Source organism: Saccostrea echinata, unplaced genomic scaffold (assembly GCF_033153115.1).
Source record: "Saccostrea echinata isolate AGI-Se365-2 ecotype Australia unplaced genomic scaffold, CSIRO_AGI_Sech_v1 ptg000054l, whole genome shotgun sequence".
In the NCBI taxonomy this organism is placed as follows: domain Eukaryota; kingdom Metazoa; phylum Mollusca; class Bivalvia; order Ostreida; family Ostreidae; genus Saccostrea; species Saccostrea echinata.
Window position 1 is genome coordinate 19,619,236 of NW_026889803.1, and position 21,303 is coordinate 19,640,538.

Consider the following 21,303-nt stretch of genomic DNA (forward strand, 5'->3'; position numbering starts at 1 on the left):
AAATTTCGACTTAAACAAGCTCTAATAATCGACATCAAATAGCTTACTGGGCTTACATTTTCAGTTCTAAGGTGGCAGAGGACAGGGTTTTTTTGGCAATCAAAACGTTTGGCTGACATTTTCCTTAATCTTGAGCTGCTTGTAAAATGTGTATTGGAAAATTGTAAATTCTGTCTACATGTAACAATAGCATGTTCTTGTCCCTTGAGGAATTTGAAGCTTTTAGGAATAAAAAAAAACATGTACAACATGCACATTGAGCCCAAATAATGGCACAGGGACAGTCTCAAAATCTCATGAAAATTTAGCCTATTTTCACTATTTCGCCAGATCCGCAACAGCTTCCAGGCCTGTGCTACCCCACAAAATGCAGACCAACGCCTGCACATACCACTGAACCTCTTCATCCTATGAACCCACCCCGCTTTTCTGAGGAAATCCCGATGCAACACTAAAGTGTCATATATCAATAAAATACATAATGCCACAACATCCATCCAAATGTACACATAATATATTCTAGCAATAACATCGCCTAAAATATGCATTCAAAGCTTAGGTTTCTCTATTTTTTCCTAATTTTTGAGCGGTACTTTATCCGAAATGATCCTCTGCCACCTAAAGGTTTTATCACTGTCTTAATATAAGTGTCAATTGAAACACATCACATATCAGTTCAAGTGCGCAGAAGAAGTCCTACAAGTATTAAAATGATAAAAAAAAAATGAGCAAATCAACAGTCATACTTAATAGTCTCATCACTGTAAAACCAATCACCGTCTTTTTTTACTAGTTTTTCGAACGTATACGGTAATGAAACGTACCAATTTCGATGGATTGGTAAAACTACTAGCCCTCTATACTTCGTTCCTTCGCGTTATGATCGTTTGAAGATTTATCACATGTAATGGTATATGCATTTAAGGATTCTTTCATGAATATTCTAACACGTGTATTTCCGAATATAGGGATAAGTACAAGTGATTGGCACACATGAATAAAAACATTGCAACACTGTAAATAAATAAAAAAAAAAACGTTCACTCAAGTATATCAATACAAACAATCATTGATAAATTAAAATTTAAAAATGTATAAAATACACACAATTTAAAAAAAATGAAATAATAAAGAACTCTTTATAAATTCTGGAAATAACCAGAATGTTCATTTTAATCGTGAAAGACATAATAAGTTAAATGTAATACTGCATAATGGGAATATATATATATTTCTGTACCTTTTTAAAGAGCAGAATTCAACACAGGATCAACGTAAGATTTCATTGAAGAAAACACGTGTGCCCCCCCCCCCCCAAAAAAAAACCCCTCTGAGGCCAGAGGGCTTTACAAATATTTGGTTTCTGCGAATAAATCTAGTCACTTTTAGAAGCTAAAATGCAAATACTGAACACACACCATACATTGTTTATTCTCATCTAAGATATAACAGGGTACTTATTTTATTTATTTTAAATCATGACATTGAACAAATCCTAAAAATTCAACTGTTCGCAAGAGATGATTTTTTTTATGGAAGAGAATCTTTCCGACAAGAGTCATCATCCAATGACTGTGGAGAACGTCGTTTTCCATCCTATCAATTGGAAATCGCTGGTTTTCCATTGGAGTCTGGTTGATTTACACCTGAATTAGTTGTTAAACCTGTTGTACTGTCTGGTAGGTTTGTATAACCTCTATGCAGGTATCCCGCTGAAATATCAACATACAATTTTATAATACTTTTGTAAAACTGTTATACCAAAGTTTGTTGTTGTTGTTGTTTTTTGTTTGTTTGTTTGTTGTTTTTTTTTTGTTTTGTTTTTTTTTTTTCTAATGTTCCATTAATAAGATTGTACTCATTCAACTGTTATTATCAACTGATTTATCTCCTCTCAAATTAAATCGTCGAATGATATCTAAATAAATCTGTAAATGCACCCTTTGAAGCGTTTAAATGAATTAAAGAATCATGTTTCATTCTCATATTTAGTTATTACATCATTAAACGAAACGTGAAGAACAAAAGAAAAAGAAAAAAGAATTTCTGCTTGACATATCTCATAAAAATACTACTTAAGAAAAGAAGGTCAATATTTTGTCTTTTGTGGAAACGATAAATAAGGTATTTTGTTAAAGATCTGGTATCTTTAAATCGAATAATGGTTAAACAAATATTAAAAAGAAAAGAAATCGGACATTCCAACAAACATAACAATAGGAACAAATACACATATATAGCCAGATATTGATATGTCGAAAGCTTATGTTTGCTTTGTAAAGTCTAATAAATCAGTTTTGCAGCTTTAAGTATTTCAATAATTGCAATTTAAAGAAGGATATATTCAAATTTTCAATTGCATTTGAAGTGGAGAACAATTATACTACTTAAAGTTTCGGATCCAGAAAACACCCACAATCTTATACATGGAAAGAAAACTACTTCACACGTATTTCTTGAATACAGAATGAATAAGGTTTATGCATGCATTGAATTAAATGATTAAAGGGCTATTAAGCTAACTCAACATGACACATTCTTTACTCTACACTTTTAGTTGTGTCACAAGGCCAGAAATAAGCTTATCGCCTCTAAGCTTTTGAATTGTGGCAATCATTTTGCAGGTGCTGTTAAAAAGGAAGAGATCAAAATATCTACTGATTTCAAAAAACATTTTCATACAAGAACGTAACAAAAACACAATAAAGAGTTGAAACCGTTAAAGTGTTGATTAGGTTACGTTGAGAAAAAAACTTTTTTGAAAATATGGGAGGTTTTCAATCCAATTTCACTTCACATTTACTCTAATCCTACTCAAATGACGTCTACAAGCTTTATTTCTGAATATATAATACTAGAAAAAAGACGAGGACACATTTTTAATCTCATATGCAAGAGGCTGTAAGCATTGAGAAATTTCATCTCATTTCAAAATTCTTTGAAAGACCTTGTAAAATGTGCTACTTACTGTAAGATACTAATTGACTGTTTGATAAAAAGAACAAAATTATGTCATCAAATGCCTTGATATACAGCATTTATACAATGCATATATGCTGTACTTTATAAATATTTTGATCTCAGTCAATAAAGCATGCACTTGAAAGTTCAGAGACGGACACAAGTGAAACTAGTTTTGATTCAAACCTATACAATGGTGGCTTGGATACTGAAACTATAAATTATAGCAAAGTAACGTAACATAATGGAAAAAAGCTTCTGCATATCTTACACAAATTACATACATGTAAATTTTCATGCTGGTCAGTTTCTTTTAGAAACTCGGACATGTAATTACATGTAGGATTGAAAACTAGGATACGTCTGTGAAATCAATATTTGATAAGTTACTTACGGAAAATTCTCTGCTTGTTATTATGCATAAAATTTGATTCTAAACGTTCAAAATTAATTTGTAAACCTTATTAGAAAAAATTAAGAAAAACTGAAAAGAGAAAGTTTAACCCATTCTGGCTATACAGTCCTTTCATTGAATTTTTATTTTAAAAAGAAAATAATAAAATAAAGGATTAAATTACTGGAAATGCCAGCTTATTGGAAGCTTTATATTTTCATTGAAACGCGTTGTCCTCAATTTTAACAGACAGCCCCCGTATGTTAACAGTTTTGACGTCTCTTTGTAATGGCTGAAAAAAATGCATGGAAGTCAAATAATCAATAGTGTATTGTAAATTAATCCCTTTACCCTTTAGATCGAAACAAAATTGTAATGTTGTTAAATATTGGTGTATAGAAAATAGCGGGGTTACGTTTTCTACTCTCAGTTATTAAAAAAAGAAGTTCAAACACCATACCATTTACAACGCACCTGCATCAACTTTTGTCCTTGACTGAGAAAGGAACACAATAATCATATTTTGGACAACAAAAAAATAAGTAATCAAAATGACAGAGTATATTTCAAGGAAAGATTGCTCTATTAAGAAAAGAAATGTATGACACTTGGAATTCAGACACACAAAAAAAAAAAATAGTTATGAGATAGAAAAGTTCCTTTACAGAACTTTCAAACTAGCAATGCAGCACGATATAACAACATAGAACACGCGTGACGATAAGTTTTCAAACTTCCATTGATGTTAACACAATATGCACTAATCGCTTTTCGTTTTTAAATACAATCAATTATCCAAGAAATAAAAAAAAAAATTAGGGATGTCAAAATATTTATTTTCTTTAGTCGAATATTCGATTGCATTTTTCGAACGACAGTCGAATATATTCGAAACTTTTTCGGAAACTAAAATTTTATTTCAAACTTCAATGGTACATCACATATCAAATCCCAAATCCCCCCTTTTTTTTAAATTGATTAAAAAGTTACATAAAATGTTACACACAGATGTTCACATGGACTTAAAATGTGGATAGCGTGTTTATATTTACTTAATATAGACCGTTAATTTCTCCAAAATGTAGGATTTCACCGTCAATCATGTTCATAAATTGGTCTGTAAAGTCGGTTTTTTAGGAAGCATAAATAATGACTGTGTGATATATTTTTTTAAAGCTTATTAAAATGATGGGGGGGGGGGGCACATACGGTGACCTTGATAATGTTAAATATTTGAATATACTTTTTGTACCAATTATCAAAATGTCTTTAAAATATGTAAAAGAATATTAATTTTATAATAATTATCGTAGTGTCCAAACATGTCACGGCTTTTATGGGTACATGGTATGAGATCAAGTCCAATTAATAGTTTTACAAAGAAAGCGCAGTATGGCGAGATAATTTTATTATGAAAACAAAACATTAATTGACAATAATTCACGCGGAAGTGAAGCGTTTCTAATCACTGTACTTTCTACATGTAAAGTCAGCAGTTTTTAATGAGGAAAATAATTTTATTGACTGTGTCTGAGGGAAGACGGTTTCTCAATTTTAGGATGAGAATTCCAACTCTTTATCACTCTTTTATTGAATTTATTTATTCGAATGTCGTTTCGTTATTCGATCGTCGGTCCATTCGACTGATGGTCGAATAGTCGACTATTCGTTGACATCCCTAAAAAAAATATTTCAAAACAAACAAAAAATAGCGGCTGAAGATCATTTGGGGAAAAAACCGAAGTCAGATCTTACGGTCATTAGCGTTCTCCTCCATCTGTTTGTCATATGTATGGATCTGCTTTTTCTTCTTCTTATAAATTATAAATCCTGCTACAGCAGCCGCTATGACAATAAGTAAAACTATTACGATTCCAACGATTATACCAATGTTGCTGCTGGACTCTGCTGGGCTGTCAGTGGTAAATGCTATGAAAGATAAATTTTTATTGTGAATACAACTTAAGGAGGCTGGAGGGTCAACAAATTAACCATCAAATATAACTTAATTTTTTTTAGATATGATATCTTAAGCTGTCAACTATCATTTGGTAAAGAAAAATTTCATACATTTTAGTTTTAAAATATGATCATTTTTGAATATCCTTATATGGAGCTCTTCTTCTAAAGGAAATCAATATAGTCTGAAAATGGACACAACTCCCCAAGCCCTCTTAAAGCTTGCACTATTTACTTGACCATGTTTTAAATTATCTTTATTTGCATTATTTAATTTTCATTGGTATGTTTGTCAGAAAATTTGATATTTATTATTTTTTTTTATTTGATTGAGATAATTTTCTTCGGCCCTCGTGCTGATAAGGGCCCACTTTGGCTCATATGACATATGATATGGATTTTAGTACGTAATACTCTCTATAAAATATATTTTCGATAATTAAAGAACAGATATACGAGTATGTCTGTGTTCACATTTAAGAATTTCAAATATCGTAATCATACTTACGACAGGTTACTACAACGAAAAAAAAAACATAATTAAGAATTTCCCGAGACACATATAATTATACAGAATCCTTAGATTAACATGAGTAATAATGCATTCTTACATTAAGCAATGCAAGTAATTTTGGGTAATCAGGGCTTCAAATTAAATCAAATTTTGTCTTTTATTTGAAATCGTGGGAAATAAATTCTGAGTGACCTCATTCTCGTGTTCTCAGGTTAATTATAGCCTCTTGTGTCTATTATCATAAAATTTAATGCAGCACGCAGTTAAAATGCGCTATACCTTTAGATTTTTTTCACATATGTTGGTGATGGTATTAGCCAGATAAACGAATAATTATTTAATTTTATAAATCATTTTAAATTATAAATACGCCATTATACGTTACTTGCAGGAATCTTTTTTTTAATGAATCGATAACACAAATATACCAAATTACTAGTAAGTTTAAATTGACCTTAAAAGACTGAATTTAACTCCAACAAAACACGTTATCTATTCTTCATGTAACCATTTATTAATTTTGCATTCTCCAATTTTTTCTTCTAAAACAACTCCACATTCTTTCTGAAACTTAATATTTGATGGAAATATTACACATGTAGAGAATATCTAATGTTTGGTACACTGTAGTTCGGTATGGAATATATTTCACGAGTGGGCCAGGATTTTTTGATATTTCCACAATTAAGTGCTAAGCATGAATGAAAATATAAAAAATCCTGACTCACAAGTGAAATGGATTCCATATTCAATTACAAAATATTGAATTTTCTGTTTATCACCTTTCTTTGATTTTCCCGTTTCATAGACTGTGAGGTCATAGTTGAGCGGTTGAGACGTCACAGCTTAGCGATTGTGAAATTGAAAATATTGTAAACATTGATTTCAACAACATATTTGGAGAAATTTGGTCAGTTTTAAGTCTTTGTCAGGATGGTTTATTTACCCTCCCTATCTTATAACAGGCCAGGGAGTATTTTATTGAAGGGAAGGAAAATCGAGCTTTTTTGCAGCATTTCTGATATTCTTTCACACTGGCAAAATATCATTTTTGTTCAATAAATAAATTACAGTTTTCACCGTTAAAAATTATTTACATTATATAAATATTAGCAAAATTAGTATTTATCCTTACCATATGGCGTCATCGTGTATTTAGAGCCCCCGGTTCCAGCCAATGTGGTATTTTGTCCAGGCCCACAACTTCCGCTCTTTTCTACCACTGTCACAGTGGTTCCAGATTGTGTAACAGCCTTGAATTAATTGTGACGGATTTTAAAGATATTTTTTTTTTAAAAAATATAAGACCTTTTTCTTGTTTATTGATGCCTCTCATATCAAACTATAAGTTTCGCACTTCCCTCCATCGCTCAACATATTCGTTTATCTTAGTTAAGTAGAAAATGCAATATTGTTTAATATTTTACATAAACATGATAATCAAAACTGACCTTTGTCACCTTTTACATAAGCTTGGGAAACTGATAGTTACCATACACGTGAAACGGAAATATGTAGAGTCATCGGCAGTGCCTGGATTCACTACTAGGGCGTAGTACGTAGATCCTTTTGTCACAGATGTCACTCCATAAACTTCTCCCTCTGAGAATATAATTAAATTGTTGCAGTTGAATTGGAACTGCCATTACTTAGCTGTGCATATTAGCTTTCAGATCAAATGTTGTGAAATAGATTTGGCTTTCTTTATTTCTTTTTAACATTTTGTTCGAATTCTGGCTTAAATTTTGACTCTTTCTTTAGCTTACATTCACCTAAAGTCAAGGTCTTTGTTCCAAGACTTAAAGACATATACATGCCTAAGATTTTCGCATATTTCAAATACTCTAGAGAAATAGCATGATTTTTTTCAAAAGAGATTTCCAAAAGAGTACAGTTTTACACAGATAGATAAGTGTTGAGTCTACAGCATTATTGTCATGAGCCCAAACTGCCCTGTCCATACGGACTCTAGATCTGGGAAAATAATTCATTACTGAGGGATTTCTTTGATTTTGAAATACATCAAAATACGAGCCCAACGTTAATATATACATGAATATGTATATATGTATATGGAAAACTCACGAGAATAGGCAACCACTGAATTGCACTGTGTCATGTTGAAAGTCATAGTGGTACGGTTATTGCAGACGTCCCAGACAGATCCTGTACCACAGGAGGAGACACCAGCAGAAGTTACTTTTGTGTACTCAAATGTGCCTAGCAACGGTGTTGGCAGCCATTGTTTGACGTCTGCCATATTTGCTGGAAGAAAATAAAAACAGTTGCACAACAGTGTATCTTAAAGGCAGAGGGATACAAATACCTTATATAAATTTGAATAAAATGTAAATAAGAATCTTTTTCCGACATGAATTCAGTGAGTGAGAGAATAGTAGATTCAAGAAGGACGTCAGGCCTAATCATAAAGGGAATATTAGTTCAAGTAAAGTTCTTATTGGTTTGGCCTCAACCTTTAATCTGTGAATTATAAATATGTACAAGTTACTGTCCTTCAAAAAGGACTGCAATATGGACCAGGAGAGGGTCATCATTTTGCCAGTATATATTTTACTATAGACAAGAACTCTTATTAACAGTTGTGCCCTCTTAATAATTTTGCCAGTAAAAACTATACAATAGAAACTTACGGTCGTGTCCCCTCAAGAAATGTCTGATGACCTTATGTTTTTCGCTTGTTAAGAATTTCTGTTATTTTGCCCCCCCCCCCCTCCCCACTGAAATTGCTTAATACGGGCGGCCTGGATTCACAAACTGGAGGTATGTCCTATCTTTTCCAGTTAAATTGTCGAATTAAGTTTTTAATTCAAGCCGTTAAGCCATATGAAATCTTTATCATTTTTCAATTCAATTCAATTTATTGATCATCATGTTGGCATATAGTCAAGAAAACAATACAATGACTGGCAACAGAAAGCTGAATTATAACATAATGTCTACAGCATCAAGACAAATCCACACAAAATACAACTTTGATAGGGAAGACATTTCTGTTGAAGAAAGAGGACATCTCTAAATTTTTGAAATGCTTGTACCGTAGAAACCCCGATCTTAGCTGGTAAATATTATTTTTACCATAATTATCAGTAGAAGAATATTTCTTATTTACAAATTAGGATATATGTATATAAGAGTATTCTGATTTTGAATACGCTGAAAATAAATAAATACAATGTACACAAAACAAGCGAGTTTTCAATTATGGGCGAGTTCTTATTCCACGAGGGCAAAACTGTCCTAGGGGCGAACTGTTTATTATTCTGAGGCATGCGCAATCTCACTTCCCCCATAGCATCCGGTTTAACCTCGCTTATATATTTTCTGCGTGGACCTTCAGGGTCCATGCAATAAAGATCAATTGCTATTTTTGGTAACTAATGATTGAGAAAGAAATTGAAAGAGCGCATAAATCATATGCACTAAGTGACAATTAAAAATTAGTAAAAACACATTTACAACAGATTAATCTCAGTGTACCTCTCAAAACAATGTTGTCATGCTCGATCAATACATACTTGACTTAACAAGAACATGAAACTCTTCTGTTGGAATAGAAGCCGACTTCGTACATGCTTCAGCTAATGTCACAGCTGCTCCAGTGATGAAAATGTTCATTCTTTCACCATTTGCATTCGCTTGGTTATCTAGGAACATTAAGCACAAAAGCAATATATTCTTGTAAAAGCAATCGAAATCATAATTTCAAAATACATTATCATTTATTTATAATCTTGTATTCTTGACTAGGAGAAAGAAAAGAATATTACCTCCCTCTATGTAATAGGAATAGGAATAACTTGTTATTTTTGTCATTAACTGACATATGTAAGCATCAAAGTTAGCACCAAATACATCTATTGGACTGCTGGCTCTGAAATTACAAATATTAAAAACAGAAATACTATAATTAGTTCATGACAAAAATGACACATTAACACATAAGAACTTACTAAAAAATTCGTAAACACCAATTATTTGTCTTCACATTGTACGTATATATGAAGATAACGAACTCGAAAGAAACGATACAAATTTGGAGCAGAGCAAACACGGACCTCAAAATTTAGAGTTGGGATCAGGTGCCATGGAGGAGTGAGCATCCCCTGTCTACCGGTCACACCCGCCGTGTGCTCCTTGTCATGGTCGGGAAGAAAAACGGAAAAATCCGTAGACAGTTCAGTGTTTAAATGATAACCTAACAATTAGTATGAAAAACGTCAGTCAGAATTTGACTCAATGGTAGGTTGTATGTGCTGACAAGGTCATTGTATCGACCATAAAATTTGCCAAATGATGACTTCAAACGAGAATGTTGATATCCTTGTTTCATTAACTTGTTTATCAATAACTTGCCTCGTTAGCAGAGTAAAGGTAAAAAAGTTTTATGCTTAAATTTAGCTAGCAATCGACATGTTTAAAGTTAATTAATTTAATCTTCATTTCTTACGCTGACATCATATGCGCAACGACTTCAAAATATAAGGTCACCAAAAATGGCCACGCATAGGTTTTTATGACACAAATCTTATGTATTAGGTATATAAACCATATTGGAATATGAATTCAGGCCTCAATCTATCCCCGGGACGATGTTTTATCTTTGTATCATCAATTTATTGTCAGTATCCCTGAATAGTTTTAGAAATTGTTCTTCCATAGAATAGTGAGAGGCATAAATCCAATTAGAAGGTGATAATGGTACATTGCTACAAAAATAAGGAAAGACCTTGGTTTCATAAAACATTCTCGATTCGTAAACGCCATATTCATCTATTTATTATTATATATTTTTACATCCCGGAAAATTTACTTCAAACAATCTAGGACATAATCATTTGTCATTAAAATCAGATGGCAATGAAAATGAAAATATTTCAAAATCATGGATAAACGAGTTAGACAGATTATAATTTGCATACTTTGACACGACGTAGTCGCCGTCTATCAGAAAGCAGGTCCATATTGAACTTCCGGAATTGTAAGATGAGTAAGTGTAACCTGTCATTTGATTAGTTGTATAAGTCAGCTGACCTTTATTGCTGTCATACCAGACTCCGTTCTGGAGGTCCGTGGGGTAGTTACATGTACAATCTGAAAAATCGAAAATTGATAATCATATGCTTAATTATTCTACCACCTTGTGAGAAATAAAAGCATTTTGTTTGTTAAGCATTGATTGTTTAAAGCCCAAAATAAAAGCAATGTTAAGCAATATAACTTGTGTAAATTACTTAAACATTTTTTGTTGCCATGCTTTTATATGCATCCTTGTTATATTTTATAAAATAATAACCATTTACTTATGTTTTTGAAGCACTACGACGTAACGTGAGAATCTGAACAATCATGACCCTTGTGTTCTTGAGAAAAAGATTTTTAAAGATTTCTTTCAAAGATGTTCCCTATTTTTGCCTCATCCTATTCCTAGGACAATATGCTTAAAACAAATAAATTTGAATTAACTATGTCGGAAATCTTTTGTTCCTAAGTTTCAACTTTTCTGTCTCAGTGTCCCTTGCGATTGACTCCATCATATTTTTATTATCTCCCCTTGGCTGGGAACATGACAATGGAAATGGTTGCTTGGCTATTTAGCCAAATTGCTGCTTTTGTTTTCTCCAAATGTGGATTGTATCTTAATCATTGCTATTATGTAGAAATCACTTAATATCAAGAAAATATGCCCTGGAGTTTAAAAATGAAATACATGCTTTGAGATTTTCTAAACAAAAATAATAACAATAATATTTTTTTTTTTGTATTTTGATGCAACTGATGGTAACGGAACCTTTTTTTATTTACAATTCTTAACTTAAGTTTATATAGCTTTTCCGTTTAGTTCCGATAATATTGTATATGACCTTCGGGCTTCACAGGATTTGATCACGTGACCAACCAAGTTCATTTCCCAGTGAACTTTTTAACGTTGTTTATTTCTTAAATGACTGTCAGCAGCATGCAGCGTTTTTAGTTTTTACATGTAGAAGTGTAATTATGTGAACGGTTTTGGTCAATTTATCAGGTCAAAAACTGAATGTTAATTACTGCAAAATTTAAAACTAAGTTCGAATTGTATACAATTCACAAGTCCTTTATATTTTTTCATGAATAATTACCCCTGTCTTCCAAACAGACCAGAGTTCCAACAAATGTCACCACTTTTGGCAATGAAAAGAGTCGTTTATCATTTATTTACCTTCCGGGGTATACGCCACACTGGGACCCCTAATTGATTTGTATATGTTTATGTGACTATTTGAAATTTTGAATACGTTTATTTAAAACTTACAATATATACAAATTACTTCTACATTCCTACAATATTGATTTAATATTTTATAGCATGAACTAAAGCCAATCATTGACAGTAGATGGCTCCTTGTTCATAAGAAACAGAAAGAAATTAAACATTTGAACCTCTGTGAAAGGCAGGGGTTGGGGACATACAAAAAGTCGTATAAAGCATTATATTCTAATGGAAAAATAATTCATCATGTAAAAACTTTGGCGTAGCAAAAAAAATATTGTTAACTGAGGTTAATTCCTTTTTACAATTTAATGTTTAAGAATATTAGAGCCTGGGTAATGCATGTACTCGTATCAACTTATAACACATCTTCAGGACTATTTCACTGATATTGACAAGATACATGTACTTAACTGTTTCCAAAATTTTAAATTTTACAGTCCCGCTATTTTACTGAAGAGCGGAAAATAATTACGGTGGTGTATTGTACAACGTAAAAAGAGTCATGGAGAACTCTGGGTGGGGCTTATTAAAATTAATTCTTCATAACCAGAAATCTGTAAAGTTACATCATGCATTCATGACTGAAATCTAAAGACAGAACTAAACTTCCTCGTCCTTAAAAATGTAAAGTGCAGTCGAAATTTATACTTCAAAATCAGATATTCAATAAATTGTACAGAAAGACTCCTATGATCACCTCATGTTCAAATGCTTAAAGAATCATCAACAACGAGGCTTTATTTGTACAGATTGATTTATTTTAAATATGACTAAAAAAATCAAACTTTCAAAATCTCTACACTTCACACAAAAGAGTTCTGAATTGATGGTAATATGTTGCAATTAGTGTAATCTGCACTTAGATCTAATATCAAATAAATCAAAAATCTACAATATATTACTCAATTTGTAATCAATCCAAGCATTTAAATTAACCAAGATAAATGGTCTGAACACTTTGTTTGCAAGTACATTGTATTTTTCCCACTTAAGTAAACAGCAGTAATTGCTGTTTATCCATACTTCGTTGTCTTTGAACATTTTTCCTGGAGATAAATGCTAGGTACCCTATTTTGAAAACGAAATAAATAAGCTCAAAAATTACATTTTTATAGAATATAATTTCATCAAAGTCCAAAAAACATTAAATTTTAGCTTTAGTGTATAGAGGGTCCTTAAAAGTACAAAGTATATCAATTTGTATAGAATTGGAGCTACCTAAAGATTTACTGATAGTAAAAAATAAATCATTAAATTCTAAAATACCTAAAAGCATTCCTGTATTTGATAATGTTTGCCGCAATATAAGTGGATAAGATGTGCATTATAGTATAATATTCATCACGTTTAATGTGTTAACTATTATTTCTTTAAAGTATCAGAGTTTGCAAAAATATCTTGGCATACAGGTCAAGTCTTAGTTGTCATCGTGTTTGATTTAATTGTTTTCATTAAGCATTGTCTCGTAGAAAATACATTGAAATACAGTCAAATCTTGCTATCTCAAGCTTTATGGGGTCGAGAAAAAACTAGATATCAAAGGATTCGAGATATAAAGGATAAAATACATGAAGAACAAGATGTGTTTGTAAAACACTGATGCCCCCGTATGGCAACTTATAGTAAAAGGTTAAACTTTCTCAAATGCAAATCAAATATGTTGGTACCCAAAGTAAGATTTTGTCTCGAGGAATATACCTGAGAAATATGAAAGCTCTAGCAGCAACCATTGAAAAGATATGGAAAAGGTTAAAGTTTTTCAAAATTAAGTCAAACATCAAGGTCAAGGTCAAAATTAATATCCCAAGGAAAGGCCTTCTCTCAAGAATACCCATGGGAAATATGAAAGCCCTAGCACCAACCGTTCAAAAGTAATGGCCAAGGTTAAAGTTTTTCAAATGTAGGTCAAACTCCAAAGTCAAAGGGTCAAAGTTGTTGGTATCCAAAGTAAGGTCTTGTAACAAGGATTACGTATGTGAAGTATGAAAGCCCTAGCAACAACTGTTCAAAAGTAATGGCAAAGGTTAAAATTTTCCAAAAGTAGGTCAAACTCCAAGGTCAAGGTCAATGGGCCAAAGAAAGGTCCTGTTACAAGAAATACACATGTGAAGTATGAAAGCCCTAGCACCAACTGTTCAAAAGTAATGGCCAAGGTTAAAGTTTTCAAAAAGTAGGCCAAACTCCAAGGTCAAGGTTAAAGGGTAAAAAATGTTGGTATTAGCACCAACCGTTCAAAAGTTATGGCCAAGGTTAAAGTTGTTCAAAAATAGTCAACTTCCTAGGTCAAGGTCAAAGGGTCAAAGTTGTTGGTATCAAAAGGAAGGTCTTGTCACAAGAATTACACATGTGAAGTATGAAAGCCCTAGCAACAACGTTCAAAAGTTATGGCCAAGGTTAAAGTTGGGTAAAATGTTGCAAGACTGGGTCAAACTCCAAGGTCAAGATTAAAAGGTCAAAGATGATGGTACCCAAACAATGGTCTTGTCACAAGGAATACACATGTGAAATATGAAAGCCATAGCTCCAAACAATCAAAAGTTATGGGCAAGGTTAAAGTTTTTGCAGACAGACAGACGGACGGACGGACAGACAGGGCAAAAACAGATGCCCCTGAATCTTCGATTACGGGGGCATAAAAATTAGTTGGGCATTCCATCTCACTTTGATATTCTAGTAGCCATGGCACTCGAGATATAGATTTTCGAGATACCGAAGTTCAAATGTATTAGAAATCGTCTATGCATGTTAAACTGTTTGTATTTCATTCTTCATGATTTAAACGGACTTGTCATTCTTTTGCATGGATACAATGGTTTCATTATTTAGATAAAAGAAAAGCAATATTCCCCTAGTTTGATCTGAGATTATTGCTTAGTTTAAAGAACAAATGCTGTAATTTTCTCCGGAATCTGTTTGCATTTTGTCTTACTACTTAATCAAATAAAAAGAACTTTAGATTAAGCAAATAATATGCACATTATTAGTCTGCTTTAGAAATGAAATAATAAATCACATGCACTTTATTGTATTCGTCTATTTGTGTATTTAATGAAAAAGAATCATGAAAAGGCTTTCTCTAAACTAAAGGGAACGAATTTTGCCACCTGTTTCTACGTAATTTCTATATTGTTGCGAAACCCATGGACAACAATTGTGTAATTCAAGAAAAAGTGGGGAAAATGATTATATTAAACAGCCAACCCCCGTCATCATAATAAAATTGCTATATAGCAAAAACAAACAAAACAGGGTATATGATAGATTTAAAATGGATGTGACTCTATGTGGTTGTCTGTTTACAAGCCAAATTTAATTGAAAGATATATATACACACCGATATGATTAATGATTCTTTGTTAAAGACTGTATAGTGCTAAGACATCTATAAGCACAGTCCAAAAGGTCTAGAAATACTTGGAACTATTGTCAGTCCCGTAATCCTTCAACTAGTATTATTTTTATCATGATAAAAGAAAAATATATGATTTTTAAAAAAAATGTGAATATCAATCAACATTCATATCACGTTTTTCTCTACTTTTTTCTACATAGAAATATATATAGTGGACAAATGATTAGCTCACGTCCCCCCCCCCCCCCCTTACTATCCTCAGCGGTTTCTGAAAGGGAGTGCAGAGGAAAGTCTGTGAGGGCACCATTACCATATGTCGGATTTCTTTTTATAAATGGGTACCATTTTGGTGCATTCTGTTACACATATACGATATTCTTAGTTTTATTTAAACATTTTAGTGTTTCATTACATGCATTTCAAAAAGGTTTTCTTACTTTTCCTTCAACATGGTTTTCATTCATTATAGATCATTATTGTGACCTCAACATGACCTTTTTCTTTTAAGTAAAGTAATGACTGACAAGGTCATATCTGCTGTGATGGCGCCTGTTTTTATTCATTTTTCTGTTATTTATAATTACATGTTTAGTGCATTTTGTAGCTCTTTTATTATATTTTTTACATCATGAAAGTATTTGTGTCTGACTTTATGACGTTCGCACGTCAACTCTAATTAAATTCAGTTCAGTTATTTTCTTGAAAAGGGACCAAGTTTCAAAGGTCACGAATTTTCGTAGAACCTTGTCCCTAGTCATGAATATAAAGACTGCTTTTATGGTAAAGGTTCAAAGGTCGTTATTTTGCGTAACATCTAATATGTGCTTTATATAAAAAAAAAAAGAAGATATGAATGTGGAAATCGACAACTCTTTAGAAATGATGACGCACGCCCAATGCTTTTTTACAAAGACTAAAAAACGGTATGATTAACTGGTACGTACCCATATATCTATGATTAAGCTAAACTGATAGTGAAAGCCAAGTGTTAACTAGTGTAATTAATCACTTCAGAAATACAATGCATTCGATTAAAAGATTATAAGGGAAAAAATTAATAAAAGAAATGAATACTGCAAGCTCTATTCAATCTGTTTAATTGGTGTCACCCAACCAATATCGATTTTCATTTTCAAACAGCGAAGAAATGATTCATTGACGAATATCTGATAATTTGCAATGTAGCACATTATGGCTATGTAAATAAATTATCAGGATCCACGACTTCAATCAATATGCATAAAGTATTTTATTCAATGGATTTGTTTTTTTTTAAAATAAATTCCGTTGAATTTTTTTAATTTGAAGTCAATATATTGCACCATTTATTAAACTTGAACGTCGTAACTTAGGCCCTGTCACACTGTCAGGATTTATGCTATGACTACCCACGAATTATTAAAAGTTTAGATTAATTATCAATTAAAATTAATAAATTAGTATTAAAAAATCGCTGTCATTCGCTAGCTCAGTCTTGCAATTTTTTCATAGCGAGTGGTATTTTTTGCTGCTGGAACAGTATGTCTTGATGTCTGTTCGACGAAGTACGACGTTTGTATGATTTAAGTACGAACTGAGGCGACTGCATTATGGACTGGTTACGATATTTCTACGATTATGAATGATTAAACGCGTTACATACGATACTCGAACGAATAACTGCGATATGGCACGATACATACACGATATTCCTACGACGAATGACGATTTCATACGAATATATGTGTTATGAAATGCATAAAGACTATAGAGGGAGTTGTTTGAAATTATCAAACATCATATTAATGTTGCTCGATCAGGGCACGATGTGGAGCTTTTGATTTATAATGTTCAATCTCTTCATGAATTTATTGAACACGGTCTATACAGGTTCTGTGACACATGGATTTTCAGTTTATTTCACTTTTCTTCTTTCCTTTTATTTTTTTGGTGTTATTTTAATTTCGACAGGGTTAATATCAGGCAACATCTGCCTACATCGTATTAACTCGTAGTTCAATCACACAGTACTCGTCGCGGGTTCGAATCCCACTGTGGGACGTGGAGACCGGTTCTTCTGATAAGACCGTATAAACCGAGGTCCCTTGTCGCAGTACGTGCTGGCACGAAAAAGATCCCTCACTGCTCCATCGCCCTAAGTGCCAAGCAAAGGTCAAAATTTGCAGCTCTCCACCGGCAAGTGGTGATGCCTCCATATGAGTGAAAAATTCTCGAGAGGGACGTTAAACAACACACAAACAAACACAGAACTCGTACTTCACTTGCCTTCAATCGCCCTTTTTCGTATCATATTCGCGGGAAAGTCGTAATATATTCCTATCGATTCTGAGTGATTCGTAGGATACTCGCAGTAACTCGAAGGACACACGCATTAACTCGCAGGACACTCGCAGTGTCGCGAGTACTATACGAAGTTCCGCGAAAGTCACACGAATGTCGAAGATTTGCTACGAATTTGTGTATAAGTGCAGTGCGAATGTTGTGCGATTGAAAATTGCGCTGTGTCAACGATTGTTTTGAACATGCTCAAAACAAACGACGAGTTTTGCGATTTGCTGCGATTAAACACGAATAAGGAAGATATCCTACGACTACACCCACGATGATCCCCGATTTGCTGCGATTTTGAATCCGTAATGAATCGTAGCTCTAAATCGTGACAGTGTGACAGGGGCTTTATATGGACACATATGCCCCGAGTCTATCCCCAAGACATACTTTCAATGAATTTAATACAAAATTTTAAAATCTTGATTAACCACAATTTAAGAATTTAAAAAAAAATAAAGAAATCACAACACTTTTTATTTTCGTTACAAGAAGACCTCTGGATTTAAAAAAAAAAATCCCTTTTTAATACCGTCTGAGAAATTCGTTTATTTTAAATAATCTTAATTTTTTTTATTTAATCAAGTGAATTGAGCCTAATAAAAAAAAAACTGCTTTATACAAACATAAGCTTAAATCGTACTTACCCGATAACAAAAATAAATTCCCAAAAGAGATGAAAAATATATCCCAGCTGAAAAGTCTTAAATCCATTCTGATAAAGTTTTAATTTTTTGTAAAAACTGTAATCAATATATATTGTGATCACTATCCAAACAAAGACTGATTACATTTTTTTTTCTTAACTAAAGGAAAGCGTGACGAAGCATGATAGTAAAATGAAAGTCTCTTAGCAGCGTAGCAAACTGAACGATTGTACACCAGCTAACATTGTCACATGCTCGTTAATATATTATTTCAAAAGAATTCATGATCCATGTTTTTATACCGACCACTTGCACTTTGAGGACCAGAACGAAATTCAACTATGATATATACGACTGGTTTTTAAACTTTGATTGGTACACAATGCATAGGCATTCATAACTACGTATTGGTCCCGATTTCATTTTATTTTTCAAATCAGAAAAGCTATTGAAATAAATGTTAAAGGAATATTTATCCTTTTAACATAGACTTTTTGTGATAATAAGATGCCTTTCAGTAAAAATCTGTCCATGTATACGGAATTCTGTCCAGATTTATATAGAATTGATTGCATATACACTATCAAATACTGAGTACCGATCTACATATCTAAATGGAAAACTCGAGTGAGATTTGCCTTCCATTTGCCATCCTAGTGAAAACTTAATTGAAATCTTTTGAAATGATTCCCATTTAGCTTGAATGGTCACTAACTCTTTTGAACATTATTGAAATAGCTGTATACGGGTTTAAATCAATACAGGTTCATTAAAGCAGTTTTAAAGAGAAAACGGATAGTAATAATCGTTTATGATTTCGTTCCATAGAAATATGTTGTGGTTGGCTAATTGCTGTTGAATTTCTGTGATTGAATTTTTTAGCTGTTCTATTCTTATTGAAGGTCAGGAGAAAATTACTTCCATCAAGACACAATAAGCATATTCAAGGGCGGATCTACAGGGGGTGGGGTGGGGGTTTCAGACACCATCCCCTTCCCCTTTTGGAATTTTCAGAGTTATTAAATTCTGTTTAAAAATAACGAAAAATTGACTCCCCCCCCCCCCCCCCCGAAATAATGACCCGTCTTTAAATGGTAAGGAGGTATTTCCGCGATTGTAAATATGCGTATAGGAAATTGCCTGTGGGGTGGTTTGGGTTCAGTTTGATTCAGAGTGCATTAAATACCTGCCATAATTCCGTCAAAATCAATGAAGCGGGACGAAATGCAAACCTGATCTATAACTATTCAAGGCTAAGTCACATACCAAAAATCAGCTCAATATCTGAAAGCATTCAGAAGAAAATTGCGGAAAACCCTTAAAAATTGAAAAGGCCGTAATTCCGTCAAAAATCAATGAAGCGGAACGAAATGCAAACTTGATCTGTAACTCTTCAAGATACACTCACATACCAAAAATCAGCTCAATATCTGCAAGCGTTTAGGAAAAAAGTGTGGAAAAACAAGTGGGACAGACTGACTGACAGACAGACAGAGGGACAGCTAGACAGACAGACAGACGGACGGACGGACAGACTCAGAGGAAACCTATAGTCCCCTCCGGTTTCATTCACCGGTAGGGGACTAATAAACTATCTCGAAAAATGTTCCCAACCCCTCTCCCCTCCTAAATTCAAATGGTCGTCCCCTAACAAGTTGCACTTAGGACCAATCATCCACATGGGATATGATAGCCCGTTTTGGATATGATATCCCAAATGGGATTTTTAGGAGATGGGCGAACAAGGTGTGCAAATGTCAATAGCTTCATATGTATAAAAGTCATATTCAATTTGTGAATTTAGCATTTAGAGTAAAGTTTTTATTATCAAAGATATGAGATTTTGGCAAACAAAAACTGCGGAAAATTCTTTCAGCAAAAATCATCACATGATGTGAAAATTATGTGTATTCTTGGGGTTCGAACCTGAGCAATAAGAATCCTGAGTATCACTTTTTTGTTGAGACTAAGACACTAACCACTCCGCTACACAGCTCGTGACAATAACCGGCATTTAAATCGCATTTGAGCATGAAATGAGCCTTGACTAAATGACTTCAAATATTTCTCGGAAAATTATGAATGTTGTGTCATAAAACTTTATATTTTTAGGTATAGTGGGTCTTTGCTCCATGTTTTGGGTAACCGTAATCTAAATGGTTTTAAGCATACTTTGAATATTATCTTGTCAAAAAAAAAAATGTAGCGAACACCCACTATTATGGGAAAATTGAGATATACAGTATGAAAAATTGATCATTTTTGCACTCTTTGGTGTGTATATACTAATTCATAGACGAAGGATTTCATCAATTTTTGTGAGATTCCTGCAAATTATGGAGATTTTACATAAAGCATACGTTAATGTTAAATAAAATATCAAAGAAAAATTTTGTCTGACATAACTGAAATTTAATTTTGTCACACTTAAAAGGCATTTTGCTCGCCTTGTTCGCCCATCTTTTTTACAGTGCAAAAAATTAAGATTTTTCACTTAGCTATAAAACTATGAAAACTATTAATCCGTATCAAAATATTCAATAATTAAGTTAGCTTTTGGTTAACTTTATGCGGATTTATTAAATACCTACAGACAAAAAAAAATCCCCATATTACCATTTTACAACAACAACAGAAAAATAAAATAGTTAACCAACTTTTGTCATGTTTGTAACTTTTTTCAACATTATAATTTGTAAAATTGTGATGTTATTTCAAATTTTACTATGAAAAGGCGGGTACTAATTGATTTTATTGACTTTCCATATTTATCAGACTTATCCAGCATACTTTTCGTATTTTAGACTCTCCTTTCAGATGAAAAACCGGAAGTAAACAATGTCTTTGTTATGTCGTGCAAACTATGGATTATTTTTG

General features: G+C 32.8%; 1 protein-coding gene across 1 annotated transcript; it reads right to left on the reverse strand.

Annotated features, from left to right (window-relative positions):
- Positions 1-1,548: 1,548 nt before the first annotated feature.
- LOC133204712 (uncharacterized) lies at positions 1,549-15,915 on the reverse strand. The gene is made up of 11 exons (XM_061340452.1): positions 15,889-15,915; positions 15,705-15,807; positions 10,769-10,940; positions 9,617-9,720; positions 9,365-9,493; positions 7,914-8,093; positions 7,321-7,430; positions 6,964-7,081; positions 5,823-5,831; positions 5,111-5,284; positions 1,549-1,712 (listed from the first exon to the last, which is right to left on the reverse strand). Exons 1-11 carry the CDS (start codon positions 15,913-15,915, stop codon positions 1,600-1,602), a joined length of 1,239 nt encoding a protein of 412 aa, XP_061196436.1. The 3' UTR covers positions 1,549-1,599.
- Positions 15,916-21,303: the final 5,388 nt, after the last annotated feature.